Below are 14,395 nucleotides of genomic sequence, written 5' to 3' on the forward strand. Positions count from 1 at the left end.
TCGGTAGGACCCACGATGGGCGCGTGGGAGGGGACGCGGGAGCGCCCGGGGCCTGAGCGGGGTGGGGGGTGGGGAAGGGAGGCCTCCAGCCCGCCCTCCGGACCTCTCCCGCGCTCCGGACCCCTCCCGCCGCCTTTTTCTCCGCACGCGCTGAAGAACCACTGCTCCTCTTGGCCTAGGACGCAGCTTTATTGGGGATGTGGGTACCCGGTTTTCGTTCCCCATCACCTACCCCCTCCTCGGAGCCCGCCCCCCTCCTTGGAGCCCTAGTACGGTCCCAGAGGGGGTTAAAACAACACTGACTACTGCTCCTGGACAGGAAGTGACTGGGGCGCCGGGCGGGGGTGGTGGTGAAGCGGCGCAGGCTAGCTCCGCGACCAGATGTGCGGCTCCAACTCCAGATGTTCTTCATCTCCGGCCGACCCGCCGTGTGAGCTCCTCCCCTGCCTCGCCTGTGCCAGGCTGGGCAGTGGATGGAGGTCACCAGGAGACAGCGGGGTCAGCCCCCGACAAGGGAGGAGTCTTCAGTGGGGACTCTGGTGAAGGGACCGTTCAAGCCTCCAAACTGAATCCTTTCCCCAACCCTGGCGGGCGCTGAGGACTACTAGGGTCACTCGCAGGCCAGCTTCCCGTCGAAACTGGAGAGGGCAATGGCGAAGGCCTGCAGGGCGCACAGCGGGTACCGGTAGTCTAGGGTGAAGGCGTCCTCGGCCACGCGGCCGAACTGCAGCACGATGTAGTCGGCTATGGACACAGACGGGGGTGGGGTGGGGTGGGGGGGCGGCCCGAGACCTCTTGGGTTCTCCCTCCTGGCAGACAGTGCCCTCAACATTGAGGGAAGTCCCCCCACTCTTGCGTTGGGGCCCCAGTCCTTAGCCACCTCTCAGTTATTCACCCCACCGTCCATCCACCCTCTTATCTCGCCCAGCAAGCCCCACTTGCCTACAGCTTTACCAGCCACGGTAAGCCCCTGAGGGCGGCGACCCTGCCTTACCTTCTGCTGCCCAGGGCTATGCATATGACCAGCCCGCACTTAGAGAAACCGGTCAAACTTCCTTAAGCCTAGAATCCTTCCTTTCCAACGCCTCTGTGGTCTTTGCCCCATTCCTTCTTCTTCCCACCCCCAGACCCCAAGTCCTGTCTTAGACCACCAGCCTCATGGTTCCCCTCCTTATCCAGTGGTCCCCTCAGCCCCCATCCCATATCTGGCCCAGGTTTCCAGCCTCAATCCCAACACCTCCCCCAGCATCCATAGGGACAGGATGTTGCTAAAAATACCCCCAACCTCGGCCGACCAGGCTCCACCAGAAATGTGATCTGGAGAGCGGTTTTTCAAGGCCTCAGGACAGGTGACACAGGGGGCACATCCCTAGGATGGAGTGGGGGTAGGGAACTCACTCAATGTTAACCAATTCTGGGAACCTGGAAAGTCCTTGGGAGATAACGTTCCATATCCAAACCCCTTCACCCTAGTGGGGACCTCTCCCCAAGGCTTGTAACAGGGGACATTTTTACTTAATTGTGTTCAAGGTACATTTTGTTTCCCTAACTCTTTGAGGGCAGGCCTTTGACCTCACTGGAGAGAGAACGATAGAAATGCTTGATTTATATTTCCTACTCCTAAAAGGCAACCATCCTCATGGGGTTGGGCACTGGAGCCAGACTACCTGGGTTCTAATCCCACCTCTGCCTCTCACAAGCTGTATGTGTGAGTTACTTAACTTCGCTGTGCCTCGGTTTTCTCCTCTGCCAAACAGGGACAATAATAATACCTTCCTCACAGGGCTGCTGAAAAGATTTAATTTTTTTTTTTTGGCGGTGCAGCTTGCGGAGATCTTAGTTCCCCGACCAGGGATTGAACCCATGCCCTTGGCAGTGAAAGCACAGAATCCTAAACACTGGACCACCAGGGAATTCCTGAAAAGATTTAATGATTCAATATCTGTGAAGTCCTGAGAACAGTGCCTGGTCCATAGAAAGTCTCATGTGTTAAGTAAACATAAACACTGTTTAAGTGTTTATGAAATAAATTTTGAGGGCCAGGGTAACCGCCTGGAGTTGCTGAGAGACTTTGGATAATGTGCTGCCCTCTCTGAGCCTCAGCATCCTTCTTGGCCACATGGGGGTTGGTCTATCAGTCTTTTTTATTTTTAAATTTGTATTTATTATTATTATTATTATTTGGACGCGTCACGTGGCTTGCACTATCAGCTTGCGGGGTCTTAATTCCCTGACTAGGGATTGAACCCAGGGCCCTGGCAGTGGAAGTGCTGAGTCCCAACCACTGGACCGCCAGGGAACTCCCTATCAGTGTTTTTTAAGCTCCAGCAGCGTAACTGTCCCTTCAACACAGTCTTACCCAGAATACCCCAATATCTACTCCAGGCTCTAGTCAGTGCTAAAAAGAGGGCCTGGAACAGTAAGCCCCAAGACACCTGCTTGGAATATATGAGGCTCCTGGGAGCACAATGTCAATGCCCCCACAGGAGAGAGTGACCTTCCTGAATGTTCTGGCTTCAGAGATAAAGGACAGCTCCACTCCTCTGTATGTGTGTGTGTGTGTGTGTGTTATATAGAGAGAGGGAGAGGGAGAGAGAGATGGGGGGTGGGGGAAAGACTTGAGTAAGGGTTGAGGTCTTGGAGGTGGTGGGGAACAGCCTGGCTTGGGTCCTCAGATACTCACGGTCATCGGCGTGGACAATCTGGAAGTTCTTGACCGAAGCCTGGGTGACTCGGCCTTGGAAGTTGAGGGTGTAGGAGCCACTGTCATCATTCCAGACGGGGGGCTTGTTGTGTAGCTCGATGAGGCTCTCCAGTGTCTTGTTCTGCCAGCGCACCAGCAGCCCGTCGCTGGCCTGGGGTGCCACGGGTGGGGCAGTATTAGGGAGAGGACAGTTAGGGGTGGCTGAGATATCTCAGGACTGGTGGTGGAGGGGTGGCTGGGGACGTGTGCATGCCCTTGTGTGTGTGCAGCCTGGGTGTCAACGTCCATGCAGGGTATCCTTGAGCGCATGTGCGGTCTCTGTGGCGTCCGTACGGGCAGGGTGTGTATCTGTGAGAATGGGCTTTGCTGTGGAATGACAAAGTGGAGGGTTGGAAAGTGGAAAGTAGCATCTGGCACACAGGAGGTGCTCGATGCCATTGGTGCCCAAGGGGGTCTTAGGAACGGCCATATATGCTGGCACCGATTACAAGGATGAACCAGCTATTCTAGGACTTACAAGAAGCTCACAGTTGAGCTTGGAGAGATGTATAGGTAAAGAGTAGTTAAAATAAAATGTCCTGGAAGAGTTTCTGGAAGGAAGGAGCAGTATCTGTGTGATGGTGCTCTTGAGATATTTCTTTCCTTAGTTTCTTTGTCACCTGTTCATGTTCATGACTTAGAATGAGTCCGCTCAAGATCGTATCCTCCAAGAAGCCTTCCTGACCCCATGTCTGATTTAGATGTCAGCTCTGAGCTTCCATAACACCTTGCTCTTAACCGTTTCTCCCACTGCACTGTGATGGACAGAATTAGATACCCTAACAGCATTTGACTAATGGCTCTGTGCCTCAGTTTCCCTCACAACAGGGTTTTGTGAAGATTAAATGATTAATAGTGCATGAAGTGTTATTTAGATCAGTTCCTGGCACAGAGTAAATGCTCAATAAATATCAGATATTGTTTTGATGGTAACTCTTGTGTTAATTTTGGATCTTCAGTGCCTGGCTTTAATAAATGATTGTGGAATGAATGAACTGTAAGATGATGAAGAGATACACAAAGCAGCACTGGGTAGTTCTTACCAAGCCCAAACACACGTGGGAGGCACTGCCTCTGGAGGATTTATATGTTTATTCCAGGACCGAAGGAGCAACTGTGGAACCCACAAGCTCTTAAAGACCGGAGCCTCCCAGGGCTTGTGCCCCATGGGTTGGCCAGGCCTCTGATTACAGTGTCTTTCCGGCAGGGAGGGATGTGTGATCAGCTGATGGGAGTATTCTTTTTCATTGCAAATGAGTAAAGTGACATCACTGTGAGTGTCCATGCCAGTCATCGGTCTCTGAAATCCTGGGCTCACCCAACTTGCAGTGCTAAGGAGCAGAGCGTGGGACTGACACACTGAAGGAGGCCACCTCTCTCCAGGCCATCTCTCCATCTTACCCTACCCCTCACACACACACACACACAAAACAAACAGCCTTTGCTTTTTAAAATATGTCAATCATATCACTCCTTTCCTCAAAACCCTGATATAGCTTCCTGTTTCTCTGAGTAAAAACCAGTTATACAGACTCATCTGCCCCTCACTGTCACCTCTCTGACCTGCTTCTCCAACCCACCAGGCACTCCTGCCTCAGGGCCTTTGCACTGTCTCTTCCCCCTGCCTGAATGTTCTTTTCCCAGATATTTGCAGGCTTGCTCCTCATCTCCTTCAAATTTCATCTTCTCAGTGAGGCTCACTCTGACCACTGTATTTAAATTGAAACCTACACACACACACACACACCCCTCATCTCCTTTCCCTTGTTCGACTTTTTCTTTTTTCCCCACAGTACTTATCACCTTCTAACATACTACACAATTTACTTATTTATCACAATTATTGTCTACTGTCTGCCTTCCTCCACTAGAATGCCAGCTTCATGAGTGCAGATCTTTGTTTTGTCCACTGATGTCTCCAGTTGCCTAGACTAATACTTGGCACTCAATGTATGTGTGTTGAATGAATATATGAATGAGAGATTTGATGTAAACTGAAAAAAACAAAGCAAAACAAAACAACCCCTATTGTGCTTGTTTCGGTGAATTCAGTGAAAAACCCTTGAATTGAATTAATTCCACAAGTTGTCAGAATGAATTTGTGACAGGGTGATGGGGTGACAGGGTGATTTGTGACCAGGTGATGGGTGTGCTCAGGGGTTTGGGTACTGGGCAGGCCGAGCACCCCCCCCCCGCCCCCCAGCTTCCCAGGAGTGGGTTACAAGCAGGTCAGTACGGAGCAGGACCCTCTGGGAAGGGCTTCAGGGAGGTAAGGGGCTCACATTGCGGGGCCGAATGGGGATCCTCTCCTTGTCCGAATTCATGCCGGGAATGATGACCGTCATGCGCCGGGGACCTCGGAAGCCCAGCACGTTGGTTTCCTGGGAGGGAGATGCGCGTTAGGCCGGCCCCGGCGAGAGGAGGGGCTGCCTGCCGCGGGGGACAGGTGGGACTCTCACATAGATCACAGCCGCCAGCTCCTGCCGAAGGCTCCCCACATCCGTGCTGCCTCCGCGGTGCGGGTTCTGCCCATTGTCAAAGACGGTAAAGCGGTTCCCCAGGAGGTTGGACCTGCAAGCAGGGTGGAGCTGGGGGCGGGGCTGAGGAGGGTCCACACCCCTCCTCCCAGACCCTTCCTCACAGCCAAGCTTTGAGAGCTTCCTACCTCAAGCATGGGTGTGTATTAGGACCGGAGCAATTCAGGTCCCCTGCCCCTGGCTTCCGCCATGAAGTCTTTTTAAAAGCTGGATCTAGAAGGAGACTGGGAAGCTTTCAAATCTCAGCTCCATCTCTTGCTAGCTGTATGACCCCAGGCAAGTTACTTAAACTCTTAGTCTCAACTTCCCCATCTGTAAAATGGGCATGATAACAGTATTTACCCCATTTGGTTGATAAGAGGATTGAAGGGATTAATATTTGGAAGTTACTTAGAAATACACCTAACACATAGGTAGGCCTTACATAAGTGTTTGTTAAATAAATAAATTAAAGAAATAAGGCCTGACTCGGGGGTTCACTTTCCCTTCACCTCTCAGATTTGTGGTGAGGATTGAATGAGCTATATGGAGAGACATAGCACAGCATAGGTGCTGAATATTTATTCGTCCGTTCAGTTGGTAAATATTTATTGAATAGCTACTATGTGCCACGTGCTAGGAATTCAAACATGAACAAGACAGGCATAATCCCTGTCCCATGGACCTTATGTCCTACTCCAAGTGAGGTCTCTGGACCAGCAGTGTGGGCATCACCTGGGTGCTTCTTAGAAATGCAGAACCTCACTCCTTGCCCAGACCCACTGAACCTTTTTTGGGGGGGTGGGGGGGGCAGGATCTCAGTTCCACAGACCAGGGATTGAACCTGGGCCACGGCAGTGAAAGCCCAGAATCCTAACTACTAAGCCACCAGGGAACTCCCCCCACTGAACCATTTTAACAAGACCCCCAAGTGATCTATGCCTGTCAAAGTGTGAGAAGCCCCGGGCCAGGGGACAATTCCACAGTGTCCGATGTGGTGGGCACTCTGGCAGGCACAAGGGGACAGAGGTGACTGGCCACTGAGCTTCCCAGCCCCACCTCAGCTTCCCGATGAAATTCTCCCCTCCTCGGGACAGATTGGTGGGGTCACTGGAGATGAGGTAATTGGCTGTCTTGCTCCGTTTCCGTTTCCTGCCAGCCAGGAGGAACACCTGGGGAGAGGGGTCACAGAGATGCGCTGGAGGAAGGAGGTGCACCCGGGGAAAGAGAAGGCCCATTTGCCCCGCAGCCCTCGCCCCACTGCACTTTGGCTCTAGACTCTCCCTCAGTCTGGGTCCTGGCCCCTCCACTCTCCGTCCCACTGGCTGCCACCTCTCTCCGACCCACCTTCTTCTCTGTGTCCAGGTGCAGGAAGTAGGAGGGATACAGGCCCCGGTCCATGCCCTTCTTGTCCCGGGTCAGCCGGCAGCGGACCGTCTGGCCCTGGGGGGCAGGCCGAAGCACGAACTCCTGGGGTTCGTCCACTTCCACGGGTGGGGATGGGGCCCTCTCCTCCTTCTGGGTGGGGGCAGAGGGTGCATCAGCCCCAGAGCACTAGCTTCCCGGCCCTCAGCAGGTCCCCAGTGCCGGGATGCAGGCAGGGCAGGCAGGACAACTCACCGTTTTCTGTTTGGGGAGAGAACAGAGGCTGTTAGAGTGCAGCCGGCCCCTCCCCCAGCAGCTCTCCAGGCCGTGTTAGGAGGCTCTGGGGAGCTTTGTGCTTTATTACTATTTTGTTTAGCTTGTGGTTATGAGCCCAGGCTTTGGAGCCAGACAGCCTGGGTTCAAATCCTGGTTCCACCACTGTCTGTCATGCTTGTTAAGTTTTAACCACACTGTGACTCAGTTTTTTCATCTGAGAAGTATGTAGGGTTGGGGTGGATACCTGGGACAGACCTTAGTTTATATATTTAACAGACACTCATAGAAAGTCTACCAATGTGCCAGGAATTATTCTAAGCACTTTCCAAATATTAACTCATTCCTCTTATCAGTAGCTACTGAGGTAGTTGTTCCATTATACAGGTGAAGAAGCTGAGGCTCAGAGAGCTTAAATAACTTGTCCTAGTTCACATAGTAAGAGGTGAAGCTGGGCTTTGAATGCTGTTAAACCCGGAACCTTTAGAAAGACCTTCCATCATATGGATGCTCTCAGGGGGTGAACTGAGGTGAGGCTGAAGGTGTGGATTGCTGTGTTCTAAACACATGGTGTTATAGAAGTGTCAGCTACCACTATAATTATAGCAGGCGGTAAATACTCAATGAGTATAGCAGCCAACCTCCAACATGGCCCCCGATGCTCCCCGCCTCCTGGTATTTATGCCCGTGTGTAGACCCTTCCCACACTGTATCAGCGTTGGTCTTTGTGACCAATAGGATATGGCAGAAGTGATGGACGGTCACTTCTAAGGCTAGGTCATAAAAGATATTACAGCTTCTGCCTTGCTGTATCTCTTGGGCCACTCTTGGGCTCTGGGGCAAGTTGGCTGCCATGTCTTAAGGAGAGTCAAGCAGCCTCTGGAGAGACCTCCAGCCAACAGTCATGACAGTGAACCATTTTAGAAGTGGATCCTCCATTTCCAGTCAAACTTTAAGAATGACCACAGCCCCAGTTGACATCTCGACTGCAACCTCACAGGAGACCCTGAGTCCAAACTACCCCTGCTAAGCCACTCCTAGATTTCTGACTCACAGAAATTAAATTGTCATTTTAAGTTTTGGGGTGGTTGTTATATAGCAATACATAGTCAATACAATGAATGAATAAATAAGTTCATTTTGCTCTTTGAAAAACTTTTAATAACTATGTGGTTGCATTAGGCCCTAGGGTGGCCTAGTGACCACCCTACCATTGCCCCTTCTGTTCTTACAGACCTAGTGCCTTTTGCTATCATGTTCTGTCCCTCACAAGAGGGGGAACCAAGACTCTAACCCCAAGTTTCCAAGCTGGGGAGACAAGGGACTGCCACCTGGGTGTGTGCATTTCAGGTATAAATGCTGTCTGGGAGTCACTAAGAAGCCTGATGTGCTGAGGTTGCCCATTTTTGCTGAGGGCAGGTTTGCACTGTGTGTGAAGTGAGGCTGGTGTTAGGGAGCAGGCCCTTAGCCTCCAGGTAAGTGGCATCTCTTCTTCGCTCTAGGCAGCTCTAGAAGAAACTTGGGAAATCCAAGACTATGTTTGGAACGTGATGTTGGGAAAGCCAAACTCATTCAAACATTTCTACAGAGGTGAATTTTGGCCTACTATATTAAAGGCTGTACTGCAGTTATATTCTTTTTGGAAGACAATAAACTGGCCTTTCAGTTATATATCAGTTTCTGGTGATCTTGGCTAATGTGAATCAGTCCCCCAAGACCTGACCACCCCTGTACAAAGGAATAAACCCACAAACTAAGATACCCCCAGGCCCTGCCCTCAGGATGATCTCTCCACTCATGGAAACCTGTTTCTCGAAGACTTTCATCACTTTCTCTTTCCAGTTCGACCTCTCTCTCCCGCTTACTCCTGCCTGTGCATGTTGGTACCTGAGTCCTGTTTGTGAGTGGGGGCTGTATTGGAAATATTTAACAACGTGTTCTGCCCATGGAGACTGCACCGTCAGAGTGGACACTGGTAGGACTGGAAGAGGTCCTGGAGGCCTCTGATGGCCAGTGTTAACCCTTTGGTTGCTGGAAGGTTGGGAGGGCCTGGGTGGGAGAGCAGAAAGCACTCTGAGCAGTATCTCAGAGCAGCAGAGTGGAACTATTTTAAAAACTCAAGTATGGGGTGGATGGGTGGGGAGGTGGGAAGAATTGGGAGATTGGGATTGACGTATATACACTAATATGTATAAAATAGATAACTAATGAAAACCTGCTGTATAGCACAGGGAACTCTATATAATGCTCTGTGGTGACCTAAATGGGAAGGAAATCCAAAAAAGAAGGGATATATTATGCATATAGCTGATGCACTTTGCTGTATAGCAGAAACTAACACAACATTGTAAAGCAACCATACCCCAATTTAAAAAACGTCATAGGGCTTCCCTGGTGGTGCAGTGGTTGAGAGTCCGCCTGCCGATGCAGGGGACACGGGTTCATGCCCCGGTCCGGGAAGATCCCACATGCCGCGGAGCGGCTAGGCCCGTGAGCCTGCGTGTCCGGAGCCTGTGCTCCGCAATGGGAGAGGCCACAACAGTGAGAGGCCCGTGTACCACAAAAAAAATAAGTAATAGCTCAACTACAGCTGGCTGTCAGTCAGTCAGTGTGCCCAGGTATGTGCATGCATATGTCTGTCTGCCTGGGCTCCACCTCCCTGGTACAGAAAATGTGTGGCTCTCATGTGGGGGCCATGAGAGCATCTCCGGCTGTGTCTGATAGTTAGGCTGCAGGGGGGAGGGCTCAGAGCGGGTGACATAAGGCCCCCGGGTGGCCAGTCCCAGCCTGGTGACCCCACAACTGCCTCTTCTGTTCTCACAAACCTGGTTCCCTTTGTCCTCATACCCTGTCACCAGAGAGGCAGCTAAGATTCTAACCCCAAGTGACTCCATGGTCTCAGCCCACGAGGTCCCACACTCAGGTCCCCCAAGCCCAGGCCCCTGCCACTGCTCCCTGGAGGGACCTCACCCTCTCCCGTCTGGGCTCCAACCTTTTTGCCTTTTCCTTTTGCTTTTCCCTTCTGATTGCTGTTCTTGGTCACCACAGCTGCCACCTCTTCCTCCTCCTCCTCCTTCTCCTCTTCTGAGTCTTTGGGAGTGCCTGAGCATTGTAGGGGAGCAAGTCTGTTAGCCCCTTACCCTGGCAGAACCCATCTTGTTTTGCAAGGTACGTCCAACACCCACGCCTCACTTGGACCCCTCCCACAACCACAAGAGAACAACACCCTTTCACTATTATCAGAAAGTAATAGGGCTTCCCTGGTGGCGCAGTGGTTAAGAATCCGCCTGCCAATGCAGGGGACACGGGTTCGAGCCCCGGTCCGGGAAGATCCCACATGCCGCAGAGCAGCCAAGCCCATGCACCACAACTACTGAGCCTGCGCTCTAGAGCCCACGAGCCACAACTACTGAAGCCTGCGTGCCTAGAGCCCATGCTCCGCAACAAGAGAAGCTACTGCAACGAGAAGCCCGCGCGCAGCAACGAAGACCCAATGCAGCCAAAAATAATAAATAAATAAAATAACTAAATTAAAAAAAGAAAAGAAAAGAAAGTAATAGCCTCAGAAAAGCTAAGACACTGCCTGAGGCCACACAGCTATTAAAGTGGGGGTCAAGATGCCCCCAGTCTTCTGACTTTATTATTATTTTTTATTGGAGTACAGTTGCTTTACACTGCTGTGTCAGTTTCTGCTATACAGCAAAGCAAATAATCCATACATATACCAAGTCTTTGACTTTAGAACCCCTACTCCTCACCCTATTCTGCATCCCTCCTTCCACACCCACGACTGCCTCTGGATGTCCTGACACCAGAGGCCACTGCCACCTACCTTTCTTCTTCAGAGCTTTTTCCCCAGGGTCATTGCCCCCAACCAGAAACATGGCTGCTGGTGTCTTCTTCCTCACTCTGGTCGGGCTCACTGAGCTGTCCTTGTCGGCCTCCCCAGACCCTGTGTGTGTGGATGTGAAGAGGTCACACACCCCCGCCTCACCCAGAGTCCCTTGTACTTCCACAGACCAGGCTCACCTTTCTTCTTCATCTTTCTCATCTTGGTCCCTTCCCCTGCTGATGCCTCCTTCTTCTTAATCCGCAGAGGTTTCAGTGGGGGGACAGGGCTTCCCAGGTCCTCTGGAAATGGAGGGTGGGAGTTAGACAAAGAAGAGCCACCTTCCGATCCACTCATTATTCCTTCAGTCCCCAGGGAGGCCCAGAGCACCTTCTGCTTGTCTTGTTTTTAACCCTGAGTCCAAAAAGGACTGGATGAACACCAGGAGTTTAATAAGTAGTTAATGAATGAATGAATGGATGAATGCCAGGCCTCCTAACCGAGCCTCTGAATCCCAGCTCCCACCCCGTCTCCTCCAGAAAACCTCCTGTGGTCAGTGCTACAGACAGTCCTCCCCGCCCCTCCAAGAGGCCCAAGGTCCTAGCTACATGTCCACATGTAGACCAGACCCCAGTACCCATGGGGCAAGGTGCCCCAGCCAGGGAGCTATCACAGCATTTATTCACTGATTGATTTTTTACTATAATCACTTTGATACTTTTGTAAAAATTGTAAAAATAATTCATCTTGAGTTAAAAAAAAAATCACAAAGAAAACTAAAATCCTCTGCCCTTCCTGGCTCACAGAGCACCCTGGGCAGGGGGCTGGGGGGATGGTGGAGGGAACACATATTGATTTAAGGACCATTGGAGGGAAGAAACCACCAAAGGGAAAAACTCTTGGGTCCAGGCACTGGGGAGCTTTTTTTTTTTTGCGGTACACGGGCCTCTCACTGTTGTGGCCTCTCCCGTTGCGGAGCACAGGCTCCAGACGCGCAGGCTCAGCGACCATGGCTCACGGGTCCAGCCGCTCCGCGGCATGTGGGATCTTCCCGGACCGGGACACGAACCCGTGTCCCCTGCATCGGCAGGCGGACTCTCAACCACTGCCCCACCAGGGAAGCCCATCTGGGGAGCTTTTTGATGTCTCAACTCCTGCGTATCCATGAGACACCAGGCCCCTCAGGGGTAGGGCTAGTTTTGTGTGTCTTTACCCCCTCTGGACCCTCAACACCCACCCTTTGGACCCTGGGCTTTGGCCTTCCTTTCCTTGATGTCTGCAGAAGCCTTCTCTTTGGGGGGCTTCTTGGGAGGCAGACGGATTTTCTCTTTCTTTTCCTTCTCCTCCTTGTCCTCTTCCTCCTCCTCCTCGTCCTCTTCCTCCTCCTCCTCCCCTGCAGGTAAAAACTGCTCATAACAGGGGCTGGGGTGGGCCCCATTATGTGGGGAGCCCAGTCCTTCCAGATTGCTGGGAGGCGGTGAAGGAGCTGGGGGTAGGAGGCTCCCCTTCTGGAACAGAAACAGGAGGAAGAAAGGAGTTTCGGCACCTTCCTCAAAGAAGGGGGTGACTCCAGAGTCTTCCAAGGTCTACAAGTCAGGAGAGAGAGCTGGAGTTGGGGGGATGCTGGGGGCTTGGCAATCCTGTTCTGGGAAAACGCCGTTCTCTGCTCGTCCTTCCTCTCTCTCTGGTACCCTCAGCTCCTCACACACTCTCCTGGGGTCTTTCAGTTTCCCCTTCTCTGCGCCTTCTAAAAGTCACCTGCACTGCTTCTCCCTGTCCTGGTCTGTTGCTATTTCTAACTTCTAGCCAGACCCGTCTGAGCTACCTCCGGCCCCTAGCTGCAGGGTTTTTTTTTGTTTGTTTGTTTTTTTAAATATTTATTTATTTTTAATTTTTGTTGGCTGTGCCGGGTCTTAGCTGCAGCACGCAGGATCTTCCTTGTGGCATGCGGGGGTCTTTAGTTGCGGCATGCATGTGGGATCTATTTCCCCGACCAGGGATGGAACCTGGGCCCCCTACATTGGGAGGGTGGAGTCTTACCCAGCGGATCACCAGGGAAGCTGCAGTTTAAGGCAAAACTCTTAACCTCAATGTGCCTCGGTTTCCCCCTCCCGACGATGGGACAAGAACACGAGAATAAAGGTTTTCCTGGCTCAAAGACGAAGCCAGGGACGTGGACGCGGTTTTTCCGCGTTGTCTGCCTCTCTCCATCTGCTGTTCCTGTCCAGCCCCTTCCCTCCTCCTCTCCAGACGCCCCCTTCCTTCTGGTGCTCTCTCACCGTCCTCCGCGTCTGGGGCGCGGGCTACCAGGAAGGTCTCCCGGGGGTCGCGCTTCTTGGCCTCGGGGTCCCTGAGGAACTTGGCGTAGACAGTCTGCAGCTCCCGGGCCTCGGCGGGCTCCCGCGAGGGCTCCTCCCGCGGGCTCCTCCTCCGTCCCGCTGAGCCGAGATGCGCAGGTCAGGCGGGACCTCCAACGGCGCCCACTCCCCCTCGGGCTCCTCACCCTGGGGTCTCCCTGGGGCTCTGTTTCCACCTTGGACATCCCTCTCTCAGCTTTCATCATCCCTACACTCCTAACCCCCAGCTCAACCCCAAGTCCGCTCCGCCGCTTCCCCCTCCAGTTACTCCCCCCTCCCACGCCCCTGCTCCCAGGGGGGGTTCCCAGACTCAAGGACACCCTCGCCTGCGGTCGTTCCCTCCCGTGACCCTCACCCGGGGGGGCGCCCCGGGGCCCAGCCTTCCGCATGCCTCCAGGTCTCCGGGGCTTGGATCCCGTGGGGCAGGGGGACTCTGGGGCTTCTGTCTTCTTCTTCCTCAACTTCTGTCGCTGCAGAGTGGGGGTCAAGAGGAGGGAGGGGAAGGAAAGGGGGGCTCTGAGGGCTGCCTATCACTCTCTAATCCCTTGAGCCGCCAGAAATAACTGCAGATTATTGGGAGGGGAACTGCACCCCTTCTTGGGGTGAGGAAGAATGACCCCCTCCCGTGTACCACGGCCCCCTCCAATGCCCCAAAGCCCAAGTTCCTCTCCTGGACACCCTATACCCCCAAACACCCCCTTCGTGCAAAAACAAAACAAAACAAAAACCTCCAGGGAAGCAACAAGCCCCAGAGGCTGCTGAAGGGGACCCTCCCACTCTCAGACCCCCTACGCTGCGTGGGGGGCTCTTTCTGTCTCTTCTCCAAGCAGGGGTGACATACCTGCTTGGTGCGCTGCGGGACCTCCGGGCTCTGGCCTTCCTCCTCATGCCCGCTGAGGGTAGCAAAGGAATCAGTCTGCCTCCCTACCCTTTTCCTGCCCCTCCCCAAACCCTCCATCTGGCCCCCCCACCAGGGTTCAAGTAGGATGAGGTGAGGGCTTTCCAGACCTGTCTGAGGCCCACACCTCTCGGAGGGTGTCGTCCTGCAGCGGCATGGTGCCTGCACCTACCCACAGTCCCTGCTCTGGCCACCCTGCAGCCCTAGAAGCTTCCCTGAGGGCCCCAGCTAATCCGGGCTCAGCTTCACCCCCACCTCCTGCTGGCTCAAGAGGGTGGCAGCACTGTGGGAGGTGCTCCTGCCTGGAACCCATCCCCCTGCCTGGCCCACTGGGGGAAGAGGCTGAAAACTCAGATCCTCAGCGGCCCAAAGGATGGCATCACTGTACCAGGTCCTCCCGCGCCCTGAACTTTG

The 14,395-nt window shown here is 53.2% G+C and overlaps 1 protein-coding gene across 1 annotated transcript; it reads right to left on the minus strand.

Annotated features, from left to right (window-relative positions):
• Positions 1 to 9: 9 nt before the first annotated feature.
• On the minus strand, positions 10 to 14,138 carry TULP1 (TUB like protein 1). Its single transcript, XM_049716150.1, has 14 exons — positions 14,092 to 14,138; positions 13,925 to 13,976; positions 13,475 to 13,610; positions 13,006 to 13,164; positions 11,964 to 12,119; positions 10,927 to 11,028; positions 10,730 to 10,849; positions 9,884 to 9,999; positions 6,607 to 6,777; positions 6,319 to 6,431; positions 5,203 to 5,314; positions 5,026 to 5,124; positions 2,684 to 2,855; positions 10 to 744 (listed from the first exon to the last, which is right to left on the minus strand). Exons 1-14 carry the CDS (start codon positions 14,136 to 14,138, stop codon positions 611 to 613), a joined length of 1,689 nt encoding a protein of 562 aa, XP_049572107.1. The 3' UTR covers positions 10 to 610.
• Positions 14,139 to 14,395: the final 257 nt, after the last annotated feature.

Source organism: Orcinus orca, chromosome 10 (genome assembly GCF_937001465.1).
Source record: "Orcinus orca chromosome 10, mOrcOrc1.1, whole genome shotgun sequence".
In the NCBI taxonomy this organism is placed as follows: domain Eukaryota; kingdom Metazoa; phylum Chordata; class Mammalia; order Artiodactyla; family Delphinidae; genus Orcinus; species Orcinus orca.